This window comes from Osmia lignaria, chromosome 5 (genome assembly GCF_051020975.1).
Source record: "Osmia lignaria lignaria isolate PbOS001 chromosome 5, iyOsmLign1, whole genome shotgun sequence".
NCBI lineage: Eukaryota > Metazoa > Arthropoda > Insecta > Hymenoptera > Megachilidae > Osmia > Osmia lignaria.
In genome coordinates, this window is record NC_135036.1 from 3,285,819 (window position 1) to 3,307,940 (window position 22,122).

At 34.2% G+C, this 22,122-nt stretch overlaps 3 protein-coding genes and 1 long non-coding RNA gene across 11 annotated transcripts in view; 2 read left to right on the forward strand and 2 right to left on the reverse strand.

Moving 5' to 3' along the window:
* Window positions 1-53: 53 nt before the first annotated feature.
* pod1 (coronin) lies at window positions 54-13,449 on the forward strand. Of its 6 annotated transcripts, XM_034336551.2 has the most exons (18): window positions 150-283; window positions 590-801; window positions 875-1,023; window positions 1,103-1,289; window positions 1,365-1,662; window positions 1,735-1,990; window positions 2,067-2,219; window positions 3,054-3,422; window positions 3,596-3,950; window positions 4,032-4,220; window positions 4,296-4,409; window positions 4,477-5,086; window positions 5,171-5,309; window positions 5,395-5,601; window positions 5,713-5,848; window positions 5,951-6,087; window positions 6,426-6,515; window positions 6,645-13,449. In XM_034336551.2, the coding sequence occupies exons 2-18, from the start codon at window positions 642-644 to the stop codon at window positions 6,651-6,653; spliced, it is 3,558 nt and encodes a 1,185-aa protein (XP_034192442.1). In that variant the 5' UTR covers window positions 150-283; window positions 590-641; the 3' UTR covers window positions 6,654-13,449. The 6 variants fall into 6 exon arrangements, with proteins under 6 accessions (XP_034192441.1, XP_076544566.1, XP_034192442.1 ...); XM_034336550.2 differs by having other exon boundaries at window positions 54-205; window positions 3,596-4,220; XM_076688451.1 differs by having other exon boundaries at window positions 109-209; window positions 3,596-4,220.
* Window positions 9,501-11,301, reverse strand: Ufm1 (Ubiquitin-fold modifier 1). Of its 2 annotated transcripts, XM_034336617.2 has the most exons (4): window positions 11,163-11,301; window positions 10,962-11,018; window positions 9,710-9,840; window positions 9,501-9,640 (listed from the first exon to the last, which is right to left on the reverse strand). In XM_034336617.2, exons 1-4 carry the CDS (start codon window positions 11,165-11,167, stop codon window positions 9,570-9,572), a joined length of 264 nt encoding a protein of 87 aa, XP_034192508.1. In that variant the 5' UTR covers window positions 11,168-11,301; the 3' UTR covers window positions 9,501-9,569. The 2 variants fall into 2 exon arrangements, with proteins under 2 accessions (XP_034192508.1, XP_034192505.1); XM_034336614.2 differs by lacking the exons at window positions 9,501-9,640; window positions 10,962-11,018; window positions 11,163-11,301 and adding an exon at window positions 9,933-10,885.
* On the forward strand, window positions 11,917-13,449 carry LOC143305348 (uncharacterized). Its single transcript, XR_013062220.1, has 3 exons — window positions 11,917-12,025; window positions 12,243-12,336; window positions 12,402-13,449. It is a non-coding gene; the product is annotated as an uncharacterized LOC143305348 (long non-coding RNA).
* The window catches only part of Tk (tachykinin), a 28,564-nt gene continuing 19,586 nt past the window's right edge, over window positions 13,145-22,122 (reverse strand). Inside the window, exons 1-6 of one of the 2 annotated variants that reach the window (XM_034336588.2) lie at window positions 21,975-22,042; window positions 16,646-16,835; window positions 16,294-16,569; window positions 15,344-15,583; window positions 13,427-13,646; window positions 13,145-13,329 (exon numbers count right to left, since the gene is read on the reverse strand). In XM_034336588.2, coding sequence (XP_034192479.1) covers window positions 13,145-13,329; window positions 13,427-13,646; window positions 15,344-15,583; window positions 16,294-16,569; window positions 16,646-16,834 — 1,110 coding nt within the window. In that variant the 5' untranslated portion in view covers window position 16,835; window positions 21,975-22,042. Of the gene's footprint in view, window positions 13,330-13,426; window positions 13,647-15,343; window positions 15,584-16,293; window positions 16,570-16,645; window positions 16,836-21,974; window positions 22,043-22,122 lie in introns of those variants that run through there. The other variant, XM_034336587.2, reaches the window with a different exon arrangement.

Here is a 22,122-nt window from a genome sequence, read left to right on the forward strand (position 1 = left end):
TTTAATTGTTTATATTAAAAGGATTTCTCTGTTGAGTTGGACTTTTTTATGACATAGTAGAATCTCTTACCTCTTTGGAACACGCTGTATGATGCAACTTGTGATCGACAGAGATAGAAAAGCCCCTTGGAGGGGGACTTTCCTGTTTCCGCCTGTCAGCCGTCGTGATCAGAGACGCCTACTTGCCATCGTCGTTGTGTTTATAGTAGGTAGCTGCCTGTTCAATCTAATTGTATACTAATATTTTCTGCAAAGCGTGCAAAGCCACGCCATAACGCGACTCGTAAGTAAATCAATCGGCTCTCTTGATTTTTCCATTCTAAGAAATTCTGTTCCGATTGTCATTGTTATTCCTTGCGAAGCTAGAACGATTAAGGGTGGGGTGGTTCTCACCCCCCGAATTATTAGTCATACACAGCATTGTGCTGGTGTCGAAATCTTCCGGTAGCGTTATCTTCTTTATCTAGTTATAAAACACTAATTACTTGTCTTATAATATAAATTTAATTAACAATTGAAAATTAAATATGCGTATGCTCATTTGCATACAAAAGGAAATTATTGTTTACATGTAATATTGTTTTATTAGATTACATGAGATAAAAAGAAACCAATCTAGAAGCTGTATCACTGACATCAAAATGGCTTGGCGTTTTAAAGCGTCTAAGTATAAAAATGCAGCTCCCATTGTTCCTAAACCAGAGGCCTGTATTCGAGACATCTCAGTTGGTTCATATCAAACCTACGGCAATAATATAGCAGCGTCTGCTGCATTTATGGCATTTAATGTAGATCATAATGGTATACTTACATCTTTATATATTGCATATATTTGATATTAGATCTTCTTTCACTTCCTATTTCATTTTGCTAGGATCTAGTCTCGCCGTGCTACCATTGGAAGATTATGGTAGAAAAAGTAAAACTATGCCTTTACTTCATGCTCATGCTGATACAGTTACAGACATGGATTTTTCCCCATTTCATGATGGTTTACTAGCTACTGGCTCGCAAGACTGTCTTGTAAATTATAATTATTTTACAATTGTGTTAATATTTATTAATCTTTTGGTTCATTTTTTTACAATGTTTATTATTATAGGTCAAGTTATGGCATATTCCAGAAACTGGTTTAGAAGAATCATTATGTAATCCTGAATGTACATTTTCCCATCGTCAAAGAAGAGTGGAAGTGGTGTGTTGGCATCCCTCAGCTGAACATCTTCTCACAACAGTATCGTATACAAACCTGTCTTTGTGGGACGTGATTTCACAACAAGAACTATTTTGTAATTAAAATAATATACTTCTTTTCTATATGAAATATTTATTGACAAAATATTTATAGTTGTTTTATATTATAGCTAACAATGAACACACAGATGTTATTCAGTCTTTAAGTTGGAAACAAGATGGTGTGCTTTTAGCAACATCTTGTAAAGATAAGCAAGTGAGAATCATAGATCCCAGGGTTCCCACTTGTGTTGTTAATTCTTGTTCGAGTCATCAGAGCATTAAGGATTCCAGAATTGTTTGGTTAAATAACAGCGATAGGATACTCACTACAGGATTTGATGCAGCAAGGTTGAGGCAGATTTATATTAGAGACTTGAGGCACCTAAACGAAGCTGTAAAAACATTGGAATTAGATTGCAGCACTGGGTAAAGGTCATTTAACGAAGTATTTATTGCGATCATTGTATTGTGACTATATTTGTAAATTATGTTCCATAGAATTCTAATGCCACTATTTGATCCTGATACAAATATGCTATTCCTGGCTGGAAAAGGAGATACAACTATCATGTACATGGAAGTTATGGATAAGGATCCGTTCTTGGTTGAAGGAATTCGTCACAGCGGGGAACAAACGAAAGGAGTATGTTTGGTACCGAAACGAGCATTAAATGTTATGCAAGCGGAAGTTAACAGATTACTACAACTTACTTCCAATATGGTGATACCTATCATGTATCAAGTACCAAGAAAGGCATGTATATTATATTATAAAATAAAAGAAGTGCTGTCTGTTATTGTTCAGAATTAAAATGGAACTTTTATTATAGACATACAGAGACTTCCATGCAGATATATATCCTGATACAGCTGGTTATATTGCTCAAAATAATGCAGCAGCATGGATTAAGGGGCATAACGTGCCTGTTCCTAAAATATCATTAGACCCTGCTAAAAGAAACAAAGGGGAAGAACCCATCACTGTAAGTAAAAGGATTTATCATTTTTGCGAGCTTCAAGGCTCGTATTACATAACAGTATTTACAACTAAATATAGAAGAAAATGCATTATGCTAGAATTTTATCTTTTACATATGAATTTGCGATTTTTGAAATTGCATGCTTATCATCATCATTATTTCACTTCATTATTTTTAGTATTTATTTTTCTGATCCTAAAATAAGTTTTCATATATTTTAAATGTATTGTGTGATGTTGTATTGTATACTTATAATCAGCTTTTATTATAAATTATTTTCAAACTCATATATTGCTGTCTGTGTGATATTGTGTACATAAAAAAGTAATATAGAAGTAGAACATTATTGAAATATTTTACGAGTTTATACTTTCTGTAAGAAAATTGTTTCGGCTGGTAATATATGTTTTATTTTCCAATTAATTTCGTTTCGTTTCGTTTTTTATGTTTTGTGTATATTTTTTCACGTTTCAGATATCCAATGTATGTTTTATAGTTTATACATTAGCACCATTCAAAGCGTTATTCCTGGCACGTGTAATTTAAATGGCAATTGATGTTCTGTAGCTTATTCTGTCAGCGTAAGTAATCCAAAGTACGAAATGACATAGGCAGGCGCTTTGATACATATATTTTTTTTTGTATATATTTTCAAAGTTTTTGATAGCGTAGTTGCATTATTTTGTTAGATTTCCTCAAATCTAAACGCAAAACCAAGTGTGTATGTGAAAAAGCTTGTAGAAATGACACAGAATTGTATAAAATTTGTTGAGAGTGAAACTTGGAGTTGAATAGTTTATTCAAATTGCGTCATTAAGGAGTTTACCGTACCTTTAGGTACACAAGGGAAATTTAGCAACGCTTAAAGAGAACGAACGAGAAATTAAAGTGGAACAAAAGCAACAGAAATCTGCATCTATCCCTGTACCAAAGGGTTACATAAAGCCTCAAGAAGTTCATGAAAAAGAGTTGGCACCTGAGAACGACGTTGAAAAGATAGAAGAACCGAAGAAGATAGATGTTGAAGAAGACAAGAATAAGGTTCAAAATGGAGGACAAACAATTCCACCGAAACCTCTGCCAAGAACGTCAAGAACTAATAGCATTTCCGAGGACGAACCAAAGCCAGTTGCGCGTCCTCGTACTTCACCAAACGTCGGCTCAGTAGTTACATCTGTGAATCCTAATGCGATTGGGGGATATAAGGTTGTAAAAAAATAGCGTTAACACAAAAACAATGTTCTACTTCTGTATGCGTGATGATATCTTGTGCAGCAATATTCCATTTCATTTATAATCATAATACATCATCATGGATAGTTTAGACTGGTTGAAATTTTATCAACAAAAATAAGGTTTAATTTTTCTCCTCTTTTTAGCCTCGACTTGGACCAAAACCGTTTCAAGCAAAATCTGGCACTCAAGATTTCTCCTTTGATAAAATCTTTTCAGTCCCCATTGCACCAAACTCGGACACTAATGGTTATCAAAATGATTTGAATAACCAGCTCGAGAATAACACTGAATCAGAGAAATCGCCATCATTTAACAACGACCGTATCAAAGAAGCTGAAAATGGAAAGAGTGATTCTAGTTCGTTGGAAGAGGACGCGAATTCCAGCGACTCCGGTTACAAACCGAAGACACCTAGCACAGCGGAAAGGCGTAAAGTGTTTGAAATAAAAGGCAAAGATGAATCACCAGAAAACGAAGAGCTCGGGAGTTTCGAACGGGGTAATGCAAATAGAAATTCCATTGCCGAAAGACGACGATTATACGAAAGTCGTTCTGTATCTGTAACTGATGGAAATTTAGCGGAGAAGGCAATGGGATCGCCAACGATGTTGAGACGCAGAGATTCGTTTAAAACGAAGAGCGAGGTGATCAAGGAAGACGAGGTAAAGAAAGTTATCTCTATGTTACGTCAGCAAAGTATGGATCCACGTTTAGAGAAAGTAGATAATAGCGTAACACCGACGCCAAAGAGAACATCCACTGTATTTGGTAAGAAAAATATAAAACATTTGAGGAATAACTAAAATCTGGGTTCGTATTAATTATATTTTCTGTTATATATAGGTAGAGTGTCGAAATTTCGACATTTGAAAGGAACACCTGGACATAAATCTACACATATTGAAAATATAAGAAATATCAGTCGACAGATATCTGGAGAATGTGATGGATTTCACGGTAATATACTTTGTATAAAATATTGTTATTGTATTATGAATTGAACTGATTGATGATATAATTATAGCTAATCCTGATCGTGTCGCTGTACCATTAAGTGGACCAGGTGGTAAAATAGCGGTACTGGAATTGAAAAAAACTGGAAGACTGCCAGATGGTGTGATGCCAGCATTAGTACACGGTACCACTGTGATGGATTTCCAGTGGAATCCGTTTGATAATCAACGACTGGCTGTTGCGTGTGATGATGGAATGATTCGATTGTGGGAAATCCCAGAATCCGGTCTATCAGAACCAACAAATGAACCCAAACATATTATAAAAGCTCATACGGATAAAATATATTTAATTAAGTTCCACCCCCTGGCATCAGATGTTTTGGCATCAGCTTCTTATGATATGACTGTGAAAATCTGGGACTTAACACTTTTGTCATCCAGCGAATTGACAGTTCCAAAAATAACATTGACAGGGCACACTGATCAAATATTTAGTTTAGCATGGTCTCCTTGCGGTCAGTATCTTGCAAGTACTTGCAAGGATGGAAAGCTACGAATTTATAAACCAAGAGCCAGTGATGTACCAGTAAAATCAGGGAAAGGACCTGTTGGCACAAGAGGCGCACGAGTTATCTGGGCATTGAAAGGCCAATTTCTCGTTGTATTAGGCTTTGATAAGTATGTAAAATTAAAAAGTATATTTTTATCTGAAAGGTAATTAATTGTTTAGTTTATCATTTTTTAATTTGCGTTTATACTTAGAGTTTCAGAGAGACAAATATACGTGTTTAAAACCGACAATCTTAACAACTCATTGACCACAGTTGGACTAGATGTATCACCGGCAATTTTAATGCCATATTATGATGAAGACAGTTCAACTTTATTCTTAACAGGGCGTGTAAGATATTATTAAAAGTAATACAAATGAAAGTTGTTTCTGTTTTTTTTTTTTTTTTTTTTTTAATAAAAAGTATATGTTATAGGGTGACTCTACAATATATGCTTTCGAGGTAACAGAGGAACCACCATACTGTTGCCCACTCAGTCACCATAGATGTAGCAGTTTGCATCAAGGCTTATCATTTCTTCCCAAGAATAAGTGCGATGTTGCTAGTGTAGAATTTGCGTCAGCTTTAAGATTAACTAATAACACCATTGAACCTTTGAGTTTCACAGTTCCACGTATAAAGGTATATATTTATTGAGTATTCTTACTTCCTGTGTAACGTCATTTTTCTCTAGGGAAGTCTACTTTGATTGCAAGTGTACGTATAAAGAAAATTAATTATTATTCATTTTAGAGTGAACTTTTCCAAGATGACCTATTTCCACCAACAAAAGTTACATGGAAACCAACCATGACTGCGACTGAATGGTTTAATGGAGCAAATAAACAAGCATACAGAATAAGCCTAAAACCACCCGGTATGGATAATTGTAAGTAGAAATGACTCATATTTTTATTAAAAAAGAAAAATGTTAATTTATTGATTATAATGTGATTTTGAATCATTATTGATTATAAATGTTGATTTATAGTAACTGAAAATCAGGGCCAAGGAGTTGTCACTGCACCTGTTGCAGCTAAACAGCAACCGGCAGCTCCATTTTCCGTATCCGTGCAATCTTTTAACAGACTTGGATGGAATTCTGATGTAAAAGCTAAGCAAGAAGAGGTGCGTAAATATTTAAATACAATTAAGCATGAATTACATGAATAAATATTGTAATGTGTAATACAATATGAAGAGTGTGTACAGAATATTTTTTAAAAGAACAAGATCTGGCATGAATTCTCTGTGTATTTTGTCTTGTGTAATTCTCTATTGCCAAGCTTTTCAGTAGTTATAAAACACAGCTTCTTCGATTAAACTGTATTTCACTTACAAGTGCAACATGCTTCGATGAGTATTTTTTTTAACTTCTTTAGTTACATTATAAAACTTTGTAGTTCTCTATTTTATTTTGTCTGACAATGAGTGTATCGTTTAATGTGTGTGCGTGTGTGTGGTAGATCCAGAAAACTATGAGCAACTTTGTGGGAGATGTAATACAATGCTCGTTGGAACAGGATCACATGGAAGGTGTAGAAGAGCACGAATGGGTGGGTAATATTTGTTGCATTGCCATGAATAACATAATCTCCACATAAAGATATCAAATAATTTTGATTATACCTAATAATAATAATAACAATAATAATAATGTTTTCTTTTTATTATTTTAATTACAGGATGAGTGAAAATTGAGCAGCATTAGTAGGTCATTTAAATAAACTGGTAAGATAAAATAAATTTAAATGTAGTTGTTCAGAACGTAACTTATTTTTAAGTTAAATGCCACATCATAAGCGAAAATATTTCGATATTAATGTGTACGTGGTAAGAGATATTTATAATTGAAATAATACTTCCAAAAATTGTTCATTCGAAAACACTAACGATACATGTGTAATTTTTTAAACTGTCGTAATTTTTTTACATAGATGTAATCAGTCGCAATATCGTACTAAATTAACCCTAAAAGAAAGAAAAACATAAAAGTGGACATCAATTCTTATGACATACTACAATGTTTTAAGGAAGATGTTCTTGTAAAGAAAAAAAATATCATTGCAGCTATCATCATAAATAATTTCTATTAACTGCCATCTTATGATTTACTTGGTGTTAATAATAATTATGTAGGATAATTATCGGTAAGAGCTGTGTTAGAAATTTAGATTTACAGATATTCTCAAGAATCTATTAGAATTTGACAATAGTTTTGATTACACTAACTAAGTAACTTTAAAACATTTCTAATACTCAATGATTTCATCTTCTTATTTTTTAAGCTACCATTCATAATTAAAGAATATACAAATATCCAGGGTATTGTTAGTTAGAAATGGGCACTGTTTGAACATGCATTTAGAGTCTTTTTGTATCAGTATTTATTTTCTATGCTACTGTTATTTTTATTTATTTCTTAATGTAAAGTTAATTTGAGAAAAAGACGAATTTAATAGTTGTTAACATTGCTCAACAAGCATTGCTCCTTTCTACTGCAGTGACAGTGTCTACAAAAATTAGTCTTGATGAAGTATGTGATTTTTACAATACGTATCTATCAATACCACGTAACATTCTTTATTTAACAGAGCATTATCAATGATAATCTCAGTGTATACAATATTGTAACCACCATACGTGTGATATTAGTGAACGATACCTTTTTCACGATCAAGAATAGAAATTTTTACCTACACGCACATATTAGGTGAGATGAATGATAAATGAAAATTACACATAATTAAATTGTGCGGCGAAGTATACAGATAATAGGTTCAACACTTTTCAGAACTTAAATAATAGTGCAACGATTGTCTCGTGTGTAGTGAATAAATCAATTTTCATACTTTCCCAATTGCGCCAAAATATTTGTAGAAACAAAACGGCTAAAGACCCATTGAATATACTAAAGTAAAAGAATTTTTTTATTCATCTGTCATTGAAGGATTAAAGTGTAAATTCCATGTTTATTGGCGATTAAGACAAATTTTAGATTACACATATAAATATGTGTATAGAAGTTAAGATCAATATTGTAGTAATGATTTTCTATTTTATATAATAATTTACTATTTCTATGAAATATATTCATTTACAATTTTACACAAATATAATCTCTGATTAGATAGACTGTTTTCTAAGGGAGTAAAATACTGTCCATAATGATAGTTTTTGTAATTACTCAGAATACGATAGTGTTCCTACTTATGCAATTAACAATTTTATACGACCACAGTTCCCCTTCATTTTAGTACATGAACATGTATAAATAAACGTGGAGTTTACAGCTTAACCATCAAATCACGCACACTTTATACTTTTATATTTGAATGTCGATTAATTAATCATATGTAAAAAATGAATCTTATGGTGCTATTGCTCATTCGACAGATCCTAACCCCTCATAGTTACTGATGAAAGTACATTATTGCTCAGTTTACTCAACAATCCAGGATAACATTCCAATTTTGTATTTTACCATATCATGAACAGCAAATCTTTATTCTACAAGAGATTAAGGAGGTGCCAAAAATAAAAGAACGGAAGAGAAATGTTCATAAATGAAATTTTTTATATCCAATGGGCTTAATATTTTGAAAGCTTTACACTGACAAAGCTGTATATTTTTCTCTACATTCGTCACGCTTTTTTTATAATGTTTTAGAAATATAAGGTTTCTAGTAGAACAGAAATAACGACAAAACTTTTTATACACAACAGGAGTAAAAACTAAAACAAAGAGGAACAAGGTAATACTTCGCTATAAAAAGAAAATATTACTGCCATTTAATCGTCCGCACTATGAATCACATTTGTATGTCTAAATAACCATCCGTCGGATATTCTACACCTGAGAAACGTCATTGTTGCATATTTTGTTAGTCTCGTCTTTTTCATGTGTGTATTGCACTATACAGAAATTATATATTTAAAAGTTATTGATGGCTCAGTTATTGGTTATTCTATGATATAATAGAAAAAGGAATGATAAAGTTACTGTAAAATGAAGGGAGACTGATTTTTACTTATAATATTTCTCAGAAACATTTAAAGCAATAGATTTATAATTACTTTAAGTGTAATTCAAAAATTTTAGTCATAGAAATTATTTTAATTGCAACAAGAAGTTTCTTAGTGTTTAATATTGCACTATGACTGATTGCTAAATAACTTTATCATGTAGTAATATACCTTTGTATCGCCCTTATACCTCTTACATGTATTTCACTTATAAATCTTTTTATCAAAGACATATTCGGTGTAGTTGTATAATTTTACCCATAATTATTCATGCTTAAAATTTTTATTTATAATTTATTATGAATGCAATTTTTTAATATATTTATTACAACTCATTAACATGTATATGTGTAAAGTTCAATGTATCGATAATATTCCTTACTATATAAACAACATTATTTATAAAAGCATACTTAAAACTTTAGGAATGTTTCATTTAATTTTATTAACTGTTATAGGCAACAAATTTAATATAAAAAGTAGTTATTATATATAGTTATTAATGAAAATTATAACACCTTAGATAATAATTTATACGTGAAATATTTTACAATATAACGTGGTTTTATTATGAATTCTGCAAATCATCTACTGTATCCAACTCGATCTCTAGGAATTAATCTGAGTTCTGAACCATGTTTAAGGAAAACATTGCCTGAAATTAATCAAGTTATACATGTATTATTTTTGAAATTTCTTATTCTGTTGTCAATATTTTACTAACCTGCCGTTTGCTGTGGATTGATACCTATTCCATCATCTGTAATTATTGCAGATGTAGCTGGTGATACTTTGAACTCTTCAGAAGCAAATTTTAATACAGCAGTGAAAGGTGTATTATCTGGTACACTGAGTCTGCAATTATAAACACATAATGTCATACATCATGTTAATGTTATTAATTTCCCATTTTCCTTATACTTATTATACAAGGATTATGTTATTACCATCTAGTATCTTTTTCAATATCACACCATATTGTCCCATTGGGATGTGTTTTAACTAACTGTACTCTGTTGTGTATTATTTCTGAAATTTTTGTTGGACCACTTAACAATATCTGTACTACTCTGACAAGATGACTGTATTTAAATTCACAATTCGATACCCAATGATTCTGATCCTGCCTCATATGACGTGCAAAATAAAATATGGCATCAAGAAAATTTGTGTATAATTCTAGATCTTTTTGCATTAATTTCTGAAGTGATTTTTTGTCTATATTTACAAGAGTTATACAAACATTCACATCATTTTGTACAAGTTTGTTTGATAATAATTGACCGATTAGTTGTTTAACTCTACTACTATCGTGTAAATTAACAGCAAATTGAATAAGTTTTAAATAGAAACCATCATTAAACATATCATGAATGCATTCTAGAACCTCATACTCATTATCATTGCTTATTAATAATTCCCATGACATGATTAGAGCTTCATCCTGTATGTTAGAAGTAGACACACCTAATTTGTTTAATGATTCTATAATTATACTTGTACACACTCCATTAATTACTATATCTCTAAGAATATCATTCAGTCTATCAGTGCCACAATATTGAACATACAACTTTATAAATTCATCCACAACATCAATTGGAATGTTATTATCTTTTAAATATGTTTCTAACAATTTATCACAGGCATTCTTGAGTTCAAGACACGTATACAAATTTGATCTGCCTTTTTTTAACCAATAATTATGAAGATTATTTTCAAGAACCTTTTCTTTGCCTATTTCATGTGCTTTAGCAATTGTAGCTTCAATAAAAGAAGCGCATTGAAAAGCTTTCACAATATTTTCACTGTTTATTTCTTCATTGACTGTTGGGTTTTCTAAGAGTACAAAAAATGTGTCAAACATGTTTAGTACTTCAAGAAAATTTAGTTCTGACATTTCTGTATTAACTGTAAAATATACACACATGTAAAAAATGTTGTAAAATATATCATGCATCAATGACTATACTTACACTTTAAATGGAAGTTTTGGATCAGAAGTGAGAGTTATTTTAAAAGTAACTTTAGACCTGTAACAAATTATCATTTTTATCCATAAAAGTTTCAAAATATTAGTATTATTGAAACATATGTTGAGTAATATGTGTACATATTTTGTGGTTATATCATTTTTTTATTAATTTTAAAATAATCTTAATATTCAAGATACGTACGTCATAATGAGTAAGTATTGTTTTAATACAAAATAAGTGTGTTTTCAGTGAAAACAATTCAATTTGAAAGTAAAGTTAACCTTATGTTCTACACTCCGCTATACAGGATATATAAATACATAAGTACTTACAGTCTTATGCCAGTGACTGTAGTCACTGCTTACACACATAAATGAAACAACCGTAGCTTTGTCATTATAATCGACTATCAGCGCTATCTGATAACATAGCGCTGAACTATGATAAAATTATTTTACTGATTTAGGTAAATGGTATTGTCGTAGTTCAACGGTATATTATTAGATGACGTTGACGGTATTATTTGAGCACCAAATTATGACAATTAAAAAATTTACTGTAATAGTAAAAAATTGAATGTATAATAATTTTCAAATCATACATAGAATAAAACAAATAGATATAACATTGTAATTAAATATGCAAAGTAGGGAAGGTCGAGGGATCAAAGGAACATTTCAATTAAGAGAAACAAAAATAGAAATGCAAGATTAATAGTAATGTAAGTTAAAATTCTTAAAATATAAGATCCTTTACATCAGAAATTAACATAATGCGTTGCCTTTATTGATATGTATTTGATTAGATGTAGGTACATAGACACGTAATATGTTTAATCTATCAAACAATAAATAATGTACATAGATGTACGTCACGCGTATCTCGCGATTTACACACATACACGCGAGCACACACGTACGCAATATGCATTCATTTTCCATTATTTCTTGTACGTGGCAACTTTATACGTTACTCGCTGAAGAAGTAAACAGGGAAACTGGATGGATTGTGAAACATTCATTATATTTTCTCAGTCTGGGAATAACTTGTTTTACGAGAAAACGGTAATTATACATTTTATAAATTACCGATTTACGATAATGCGGGCAACGGGTAACAGAAAATTAATTAATACGACGAAAAAAAATGACTTCGAATGGCATTGTAGCGTGTGTTTGAAAATATTAAATAAGACAATTTTATAGATTTTTCTGTATTAATAGAGATCCTTTTGCACTATTGCGAGCCCTTTCTTAACCTAAAAGAATATTAACTATACAGGGGTTCGTCGATTCTATATCCAGTTGTCCAGTCCTCAGGAAAGGGAAATTGTACAGAGATCCTAAAAATCGACAAATATACATGGATGCGTTTGGTAACTATTCACGATTACTAATCACGTTTATAATCAATCTGTAACCATAATGTCTCCTAAAACAGGACAAGTATTACGAAACGGTAAATACATATTACTCGTATGCTTCACGATATTACGTTTCCCTTTGGAATCGTGATACAATTACACGATTCATGTATGTATACATCTCAACGATTTAACATTCAGAGAAAAATAGAATTGCTATGTATCGCGATACCATTTATTCGTTCGTAACTCGTATCGATTCGTTAGTGTGAGATCGTTCTCCCAAATATTTAAAATCGATGTTCGAAGGATGTGTCGCTATGAATGGATACTCGATATTAAATAGGTATCAAGCGAATGAGCGACATTATGGACTACTTTGTATATGGACTTCCAGGAGGAACTTTTAGTAAGTACTTTGATAGCTTCTTATCTTTTGAACATATACATAAAACAAATAAATAAATAAATATTTAAGAAAAAGCAGAAATACAATTTGTTGCGATGAATCGATGGAACTGAACGATGGTACCAAATAAATCTATATTAAAATCATTACATTATCTTCCGCTGTTACACATATAGTAACTCGGTCGTTTATCGCGTTCAGATAAGAAGGCTAACGCTATTGTTGTGATTATTGTTGTCGCTAGGGTTGTTAGCAACGGGAACAACGATACTACCGTCGAACATCTGAAATCAGAAGCAATAGGAAAGAATTTAGTTTGGTTGGGATTAGTCGATCGGTGATGTAATATTACCTGATGACGTCAACGAATCTTCATCCACTCGCATCCTTTCGATGTGATATCGGGGTACATTAAAAGACGGCTTGTCCCTGTTCAATGATTTGTAAGGGGGAGGAGGATTTTTTACCTCTCACCCCAACGAATTTCCCTCGAAATTCCCAGCGTGGATTCTTTTTCCCCCGAACTCCAAGATATCTGAAGGGTGATCGTTTGTCGATTTCATACGCCGCCAGTTCGTTCCCACGATTACTTATACCTATTTACGGAGAAATAACCTATCTGTGTATTCGTGTCTGTATTCATATCCGTATTTAGTTTAATCGTTGCCTGTTTCGCCGGGTATCTCGGTTTACCTTGACGATATCCCATCGTCGTTCTCGCGTTGCTCGAATTGGATCCGTAAATTTGTGCCGCGTCTCTTTTACCTCTCATCCCGTGAAAGCCGATCCTGGCTCTTTTAAAGGATTCACTACCTTCGCTATCTTGCAGATCCACAGCCCTCTTCTCGTAATCGGACGGAGTGATCGAGTAATCAAAGTAATTGTCAAACGGATCCTTCTTACCTCGCAATCCCTGCCGAGCAAAGTAAAATAACGTAAAGTAAAGCGATGTAAAGTTTTCGTTTTGAATGGCATTCAGCCAGTGGGAGTATACGATTAATCAGAGGCGGTTCTTGCGTCAGGGCTAGTGGGTTGCAGAGCTGCAGGGGTGCAGCTCTTTCAGTATAAAATGAAAGTTTCTGTTTCAAATGATATCATTTTAAAAACAATTATCGAAATCGGTAATGTCGATTTGGTGAACTTGTAGAAAAGGCGCTTTCCTTCCGATTTCGATGATTTTTAAATATGTTGTAAAATTCGACATTTTAAGCAACTTTTATCCTTTAAGCTATATGTCGGACTCGATTAATTTGTGAGATGTTCACGAAAAATCATCAGTATTGCTGCATTGAATTTCGCCTGTATGTACACTTGCATTGAACTTGTCGTGGTGAAGTTGGCTACAAATTCACTAACGCATTCACGCCGCGTCGGTGAGTGAATGCGTGGCCAACTTCACTGCGACAAGTCAATGCAACTCAGTGTACGTATACGTCCACGGCTGTGTGTGCGTCAGCAAGCGACCCTCGCTTCTCTATTGTTTCTGTCAATAGCACCACATGACCTGGCTACGGTCCATACAACGGGTGAACTTAAAATTAAAGTTAACTAATTTCAATAATTTTGTTATTGGACTTGTGATAATTTTTGCTTGACATTGGACAATGTCATAATTTGATTTTTCGGTTCACCCATTGTATGAATAGAAGTCGGATCCCAAGGTGCTGTTTAAAGAAACGGTAGGTAAACGGGTCGATGCACGCACAGCCACGGATGCATACGTATAGCCGAAATTCACTATATGTAGTAGTAATAATATTCTTTCTTTCGCGAATATCTCGCAAACTAATCGAGTCCGACGTATAGCGTAGAGCAAAAAAGTTGCTCAAAATGTCGAATTATACAATATTTAAAAATTATCGAAATCGGAGAAGGAGCGCCTTTTCTACAATTTCACCATCGATTGTTTTCTAGATAAAATTATTTTTAGTTTTATTGTTATATTACTACAGTTAGTATTACTACAGCCATTGGCGTAAATATTTAGGTAGAGGACAATTTAAGGATTCCAAAATTTCTGAATTTTAGAACTCCAAAATTAAAAGATTCTATATTACTAAATTTCCAGAACTCTAAAATTTCAAATTTCCAAAATTCCAAAATTTTAATATCTTTGATTATCAAAATTTTAGATGTTGAAATTCTCAGGTTATTAAAAAATTCCAAAAGTCCAAATTGCATTTAAAAATTTTGGAATTTCAAAATTCTAAATTTTGAAAATTTTGTTTCCAAAATTCTAGAATTCTAAATTACCAACATTTTTAAATTTTAGATTTTGAAAATTGTCAGGTTTTCAAAATTCCAGAATTCTAAATTACCAACATTGCAAAATTTTCGAATTTCAAAATTCTAGATTTTGAAAATTTCAGATTTTCAATATTACAGAATTCAAAATTATCAACATTTAAAATTTTCGAATTCCAAAGTTCTAGATTTTGAAAACTCCAGAATTCCAGTTTCAACATTTCAAAATTTTTATAGTATCTGGTCCACCCCAGAAAAATCTTAATTGCACGAAGGGTCAATTTTTAGAAGCCGCCACTGCGTTTAACCAAGTAGAAAAAGAATAGAAGAGAAAAGTGCCTAAAAAATGTATGTATGTAAACTAACGTGAAAATCCATATCAGTTTGTTTCTCGAGTTCTTCCAACGCGTCGAGAATAATTCTATTGCCCCTGCTTTCTTGAAATCCCGCGGAGGCTCCTGCAATATCCTCGTTCTTGTCGCAAATACTTTGATATACTGTTGACCATGTTCCTCTATCAGCTAAATCTTCTGGATAATCGATCAAGTATTCTTCTCGTGGATCTGGGAACCTCGTAGCAGTTCTCTTTCTAATTTCCTCCACAATCTGTTTATAAGAAATTGAACAAATAAGTTAACGCGATGTAGTATAACGTATGTATGTATACAGTTGATGATCTGTATACAATGATTGACCCTTTTCCTAAAAAAGTAAAAAATACAGTGTGATTCTCTCGGCGCGCAACACAATAGCCGTGCCACACAATGGAACCCCTGCTGTTTCGTTTCTTGTCTTCGTCTCAGCCATAAACACACACAGACCAGTCTTGGGTCCGGCGATATGGCCTCTGGGTCTCTTTACCCGCAACAACTGCAAGGTTCCATTGTGCGGGACGGCTATTGTGTTGCGCGCCGAGAGAATCACCCTGTATATTTATAACGCGTTTCTTAACCCTCGGATGGCGGACCACGGAGAGAACCACAGTTCTAATTTAATTCTGTGCTTCGGATTATTTTAATTTTTTCAATTTTCTACAGTCTCGTTAAAAATTATTCTTCTAATACATAAAATTTTTTTGTTTAACAATTATACAATTAACTTTATCCTTGATTGGATCACGATTGACCCAGGTTTCGCTGTTCAAGAGTTAAATAATAAAATATAATTATATAATTATATAATATTTTTTACTTTTTTAAGAAAAGGGTCAATCATTATATAAGGGTCAATACGACTGTATACGTTACCAAATTTATTTTATTTCTTTTTTTCTTAATTTGTAGATATCGAAGCGGTGTTAATCGAAATTTGTTTACCTCATCGAGAGACTTTTTGCCTCTCATTCCTTGAAATCCCATCGGGGCGCGTTTGTAATATCCATCCTCCGGGGATGACTTTTTCCCTCTCATACCCTGGAAGCCCATCGGTGCTCTCTTCTCGTAATCGTCGTACAGAAACGACGAATCCTCCAAGTCGCCCATTAAACCGTTCTTTTTGCCTCTCATGCCTTGGAATCCCATTGGTGCCCGTTTGTTGGTGCCCTCCGGAAGAAGTTCGTTTCCAACTATCGAGTTTTTCTTTCCACGCATACCCTGCGTAACATATTGTGCAGAATATCGGATTGAATATGTTGATTTTTTAATTTCATATTATTCGCTAGTATTTTACCTGGAAGCCCATCGGTGCTCGTTTCGACAGTTGATCGTACAGCGAAGAATCAAACTCCTTTTTGCCGCGCATTCCTTGAAAGCCCATGGAGGAGCCACGTTTGTCGGCGACAACATTACTCGGCGCGGATTCTTCGGCACACGCAAAAGTAATCGATACCAGCAGCAAAGCGATCGAATGGATGATCATTCTGTAAAAAACAAAAAAGTCTAAAGTCGTTTTTAAGGGGTTACTAACCTTTGATAAAATATCAAAAATCAATTTTTCAAAAATTGCATATTCTTCTAGAACAAGGGTTCTTATTACTAGTTATTCCTAATTTTAAAAATAATCTAAATATTAAAATTAAATTAATATTAGTTTTAAATTGAATAATTAAATAATTTATTGAATAAATAAAATTTATAAAAATTAATAAACTAGAAATTCTAGAAATAAAAAAATAAATTAATCTTGGAATTTTATTTGAATTATTAAAATTTAAATATCCAATAAATATAAAAGAGAAAAATTCTAAAATTATTCATTTTATAAAAATATTTTCTAAAAAAAAAATAGATAAAGAAAGTAAAATAAATGAAAATTTAATTATAAAATTTAATTGAGAAATTTTTGGAAACCTCAGAAAACTTGGGGAGGGTTCTTATTATTAGGTTCTGTTTATTAGTTATATAAAATGTAAAAACATGAAAAAAAGTCAACTTTTGACAAAAATATAAATAATAATGTAAATATTAAATAATTTTTAAGCAATATGATATAAAAATAAAAAAAAATGATATAAAAATCACAGAACATAATAATAATAATAATAGGTTCTTGTTTTATTTATTGCCTTAAAAATATATTTTTTATTGCTCCGCAGTTCTTGCCTTTTCATCGTCTTCTTGAACTGTTTGCAATCATTTTTTATAATTTCGCGTACCCCCAGGGGTCCGAGGACCACACTTTAAGGACCTATGTTCTAGAATACTTCCCCGAACTTTCGTTTAAAAATTCCTAAAGGTGGGTACAGACATGCAACAGAACACAGTAACGTAATTCCGTCGTGTATCAAGTGTGGACGCCACCCCGCAACAGTGTAACATCCCATCAATTGTCGGTTTTTCGCCGTCGTCATATCGAAGAAATGTTACGCATTCACGATACACCCCATCTATGCAAGTTTGGATGTGCATACGAACCATGAACTGATAGGACGGCATAATGCTACGCGCTGATGATACGTCATGAGATTCCGTGTACCTCACAACGTAACATCGTCGCGCAACGACAAATGTTGCGCGACGGAGATACGTTACTGTGTTCTGTTGCATGTCTGTACCCACCTTAAACTATCGGATTTATAGCTTCAAAAGTTAGAGCCTGTCGCATCCACTAGTAAGACAATTGAAACTTTAATAGCGTTTTGATCGAAATGCAGTTTTCAAAAGCAGTTTGAACCAATTTGGATCAAACTTTGTGGTAATATTCTTAAGACTAAATCCTAGTAGTTTCTGTTTTATCAACAAAAGAAGTTGAAAATTTATGTCGGAAACTACAAGTTTAGGTTCCAGCAGTGGTCATTTTCAAAATCGATTTCGACAAATACTAATTCCTTTTTGTCTACTTTAATGAAAATTTAAAAGAACTTATTTCTATTGAAAGCTCCGAGAGATATATCTGGTTCTACAGATGGAGTTTCAGTGAAACGGGTTAAAATCAAATGGCAACATAGTTGAAGTTCAATTTGAAGTGAAACATAGTTGAAATTCAACATTACATAGTTGAAATTTTTAGAAATTATTAACAGGGTAATATGTTAAAAAATTATATGTAATTTTTAAAATAAACAGTAATACTGCATCTATAAATAAATTTGTTCATTTTCCTTCTTATTTCCCAGCTCAAGAGTATGTGTATGTAATTCCTTAACCCTCGGACGGCGGACCATGGAGAAAGCCACAATTCTAATGTAATTACCTATGTACTTCATATTATTTTGAATCATTATAAAATGATTCTTCCAATACATGAAATTCTTTTGTGCTAAAATTATGCATTCAACTTTAGAATATCCTTGTTTGTATCAGAATGGACCCAGGCTCCGCTCTTCAAGAGTTAAGTAAGTGGACACATAGGCATGTAGAAATAGAGCGACATGATCGATATCCAACAATTTGTCACTGGTCGGTTCCACGTGACAAAAAGGAAATGCTATTTTGCAGCATCGAACCTGAGGCGAAACGTCGCAGTCGGTTTCCACCGACTCTGTTTCGAATTCAATTTTCCTATCGCTCGGACCGACGACAATTAAATCGCTGTCAAATCAAACTTCCGCGAGCCTCCGAACGACATTCCGCAACTTTTTCCCTCACAAATGTATTTTCATTGAAAGATTCAAGGAGGCAAGTATCATAGTACAAACTATTCGACCCTCCTGTTGTCGTCCCGATTCCTAATCTGTGCTTACCTTCTTGGGCGAGGCTCGTTAAAGAGTAAGAGTATACCGATGAATCGAAAGTTAAAGTTAGCGTGAAACATAGCCGAGTTAAAAGTTTCGAGAAGCTTACTCGGAAAACGAAGCTCGGATATTTGCCGGCGCGGCATTTCCATCGTTAAGCCCGAAAGCTTATTCTCTCGCGCGTCGCGCTATCAACGTCTAGGTAGACGGATCGACGGTGAAAAAGATTTTCTAGGCAAAGTTTTCGGAAAGGAGAGAAAGCAAAATTAGCGAGGAAGCGTCGAACCGATCGGTAAAAGGTCCGCGTCGCGTCGACGCGACGGGCAAGCGTGACGGAGCGTCGAGGTTAGTTAGCTGGTTGACGCAGAATAAACGGAGCGAGGATTTCTCGACTCGATAAAGAGACAGGTAAGAGGAGAGAAAAAGGATAGATCGGAGGGTGGGAAGCCGGTCGAGGTGGAAAAGGAGAGAAAAGGGAGAGGAGCAGAGCAGGGGTTGTTCCAGCTGGTGTCGTATAGATTCTGCGGTGAGCCAGCAGCTTTTCTTCACGGATCGGTCGCTCGTGTAATCGTTGGAAACGAGCCTCCACTCCGCCGTCTCCGTTCCATATTTTCTCTTAAAATCGATGATCCGTATTCAACGAACCTTCCTCGAAACCAGTCGAAGGTAATTTCACCTTTCCTCGCTCATTACCCACGTCGATCGAGATTACGTTCGTTTACGTCTGAAATCTCCAAACAGCAACTATTTCACCAATGTTAATAAACTGATACGTATAATAAAGAAATTACCCCGTTGATAGACTCGCCGGAAGCATCGATATCGATATCGATAAGAGATTAATTGATAATTGAAGCCTGTGTACTGGACAGATTGTCGGTGTCAAAACGCGTATTCCATCGCGATATTCCTCGACATCGGACGATGATTTTCCTCCTTTCTAAACGAAGGGAAAACAAAAATAGCCGCGTTCGTTGCAATTTACAGCCGAGCATCGGGGTTGAATGGGGATGGAAAAAGGTGGAATGGGATGAGACGAGTTGAGATGAGGGCAGATGAGGATACGCAAGAATCGGTTTGAAACAGTTCCGAATCGTTGCTCTTCTTTCCTCTTAACGATGATCAATCTTTTTCGCGTAACATCGCATCGCGACATCGACAAGAAATCAAGGATGACCTTTACCTTTGGCTTCCTCGTTATCGTTATCATTACCATTAGTTTTACCTTTACCTTTAGCCCCTCCCTACCTTTACCTTTAACTTTATCTTACCTTTGACTGTAACTCACGCACCTTTGGAATCGTTGGAGCGCGACTCGCACACGAACGCGTTTACATGTACACTCAAGATCAAATCAGGCTTTCTTAGAGAAAATGGTGATATAGGAGAAACAGAAATTATAACTATATATTATATAATACATTTCAATTGGTTCAGTTGAAACATTTTGTTTCAATTATAATTTTTGAGTTTTAATAACAGGTGCTTCATTCTTTAATCTAATTCATTATTCGATTTATTTTCGAAAATGTATTATTTTATAATATATAGAAAACATTGAAAATTGTTGAAACATCTTATTAGTTTTCTTGTATACATTTAAGATCAAATCAAGTTTCCGTAGAGAAAATGGTAATATAGGAGAAACATTTATATTAAAAGTAATTTAGAAACCGAATAATATGATTTTTAATATTATGAAAATTACATAATTGAGAAACATGAGCAATAATATCATTTGAAATTTTCCCGCGTGAACGTTTTTCGCGCGAGTGCTTGGGGGGTCACAGGACTGTATACAGGGCCTCTTCCCCTGCACCGTCATTCTCCTCGGCATGGCCTAAGGCAGGCCTGTCCAAGTAGGGGAATTTACTCCTGGAACACATGTTTTGGGTCCCCTTCCAACGCTGCTCTTCAAGTAAGATGGGTCGGTTCCGACTACCATCTCTCCGAGGAGACAGTACCGCCGCTAGGAAAGACGGAGACACGGTAGTCGGAACCGTCCCATCTTACTTGAAGGAGCAGCGTTGGAAGGGGACCCAAAACATGTGTTCCAGGAGTGGATTCCCCTACTTGGACAGGCCTGGCCTAAGGGGAAGTTCTCGGGGAAAGGGCCAGGAACCCTGAAACCCTCGAACACGAAAAACCCCATGGGGAATGGTGAAAATCTGGAATATCACCATTTTTCCTGGGGAAGTCTGATTTGATCGTGAGTGTACACCGTTTCGTTCCAGAAGCAAACGAATCGAGCAGAAGCGAAACGATGGTGGTCGAATTTGGCGATAAAGAAAAGAGAAACAAGAGAATCGTAGACGTTCTTCAGCTCCTTGAAAGTTTTAAAGGGGAACCTTCTGCTTATACGGCAAATATCTTTCCTCTGATGGCGCGAACAGAAATTTCTCCGTTTCCCGTCTCGGAAAAATAAGGAGCAAAAGAAATGTACATGTCCGATTCGAAGGTGATTATTTTTCTAGTATTTTCGAGCGTTGAAGATACGCGTAGATAAGTACATAATAAACGTTCGTATATAAAAGTTCAGGTGTTTCGTAAAAACTCGATGCACGTTAACCAACACGTCCTGCTCTGTATGCACAGGTGTATGTACACGTGCAACCTGGTAACACCGTGCACCAAATACACCGATAATTCGCTTCGCCGCGCCACGGTTTTATTAATTAAACTTTGGAAAGCTTGTCGGCAAAAAAAGATTTTAATTTCCAATGACCTTTTTAAAAGCGTCGTCATCGTGGCGTATATCCATATAGGTTAGGTAACTCGGTGTAATATGCCACTTTTCAATATTTTCTTATTTAGTTCAGAGATCACGATAATTACGTGTTTATTTTGTTTAATTTAATGTAACCGCTTAAGACAATAAATATTTACTTTTATTTCCCTTTAAAACTGTTACGAGCCGAAGGGGGCGGCTGGGTAGCTGGGACTTTATTTCGGTTATGGAGTTGTTAATGGCTTGACCAGTGTTGTTATTAACACTGGGAGCAGTGCCGGTTTTAGCAATATTAGCGCCCTGGGC

What these genes read in the sequence shown, in the direction of transcription:
- Ufm1 (XM_034336614.2), bottom strand. Translation starts at nt 10,885, where the DNA reads ATGTCAGAACTAAATTTTCTTGAAGTACTAAACATGTTTGACACATTT.
- pod1 (XM_034336550.2), top strand. Translation starts at nt 642, where the DNA reads ATGGCTTGGCGTTTTAAAGCGTCTAAGTATAAAAATGCAGCTCCCATT. An exon ending in GAATTAGATTGCAGCACTGG is followed by an intron (nt 1,663 to 1,734) that starts GTAAAGGTCATT and finishes TATGTTCCATAG; the next exon opens with AATTCTAATGCCACTATTTG. An exon ending in ATGCGATTGGGGGATATAAG is followed by an intron (nt 3,423 to 3,595) that starts GTTGTAAAAAAA and finishes TCCTCTTTTTAG; the next exon opens with CCTCGACTTGGACCAAAACC.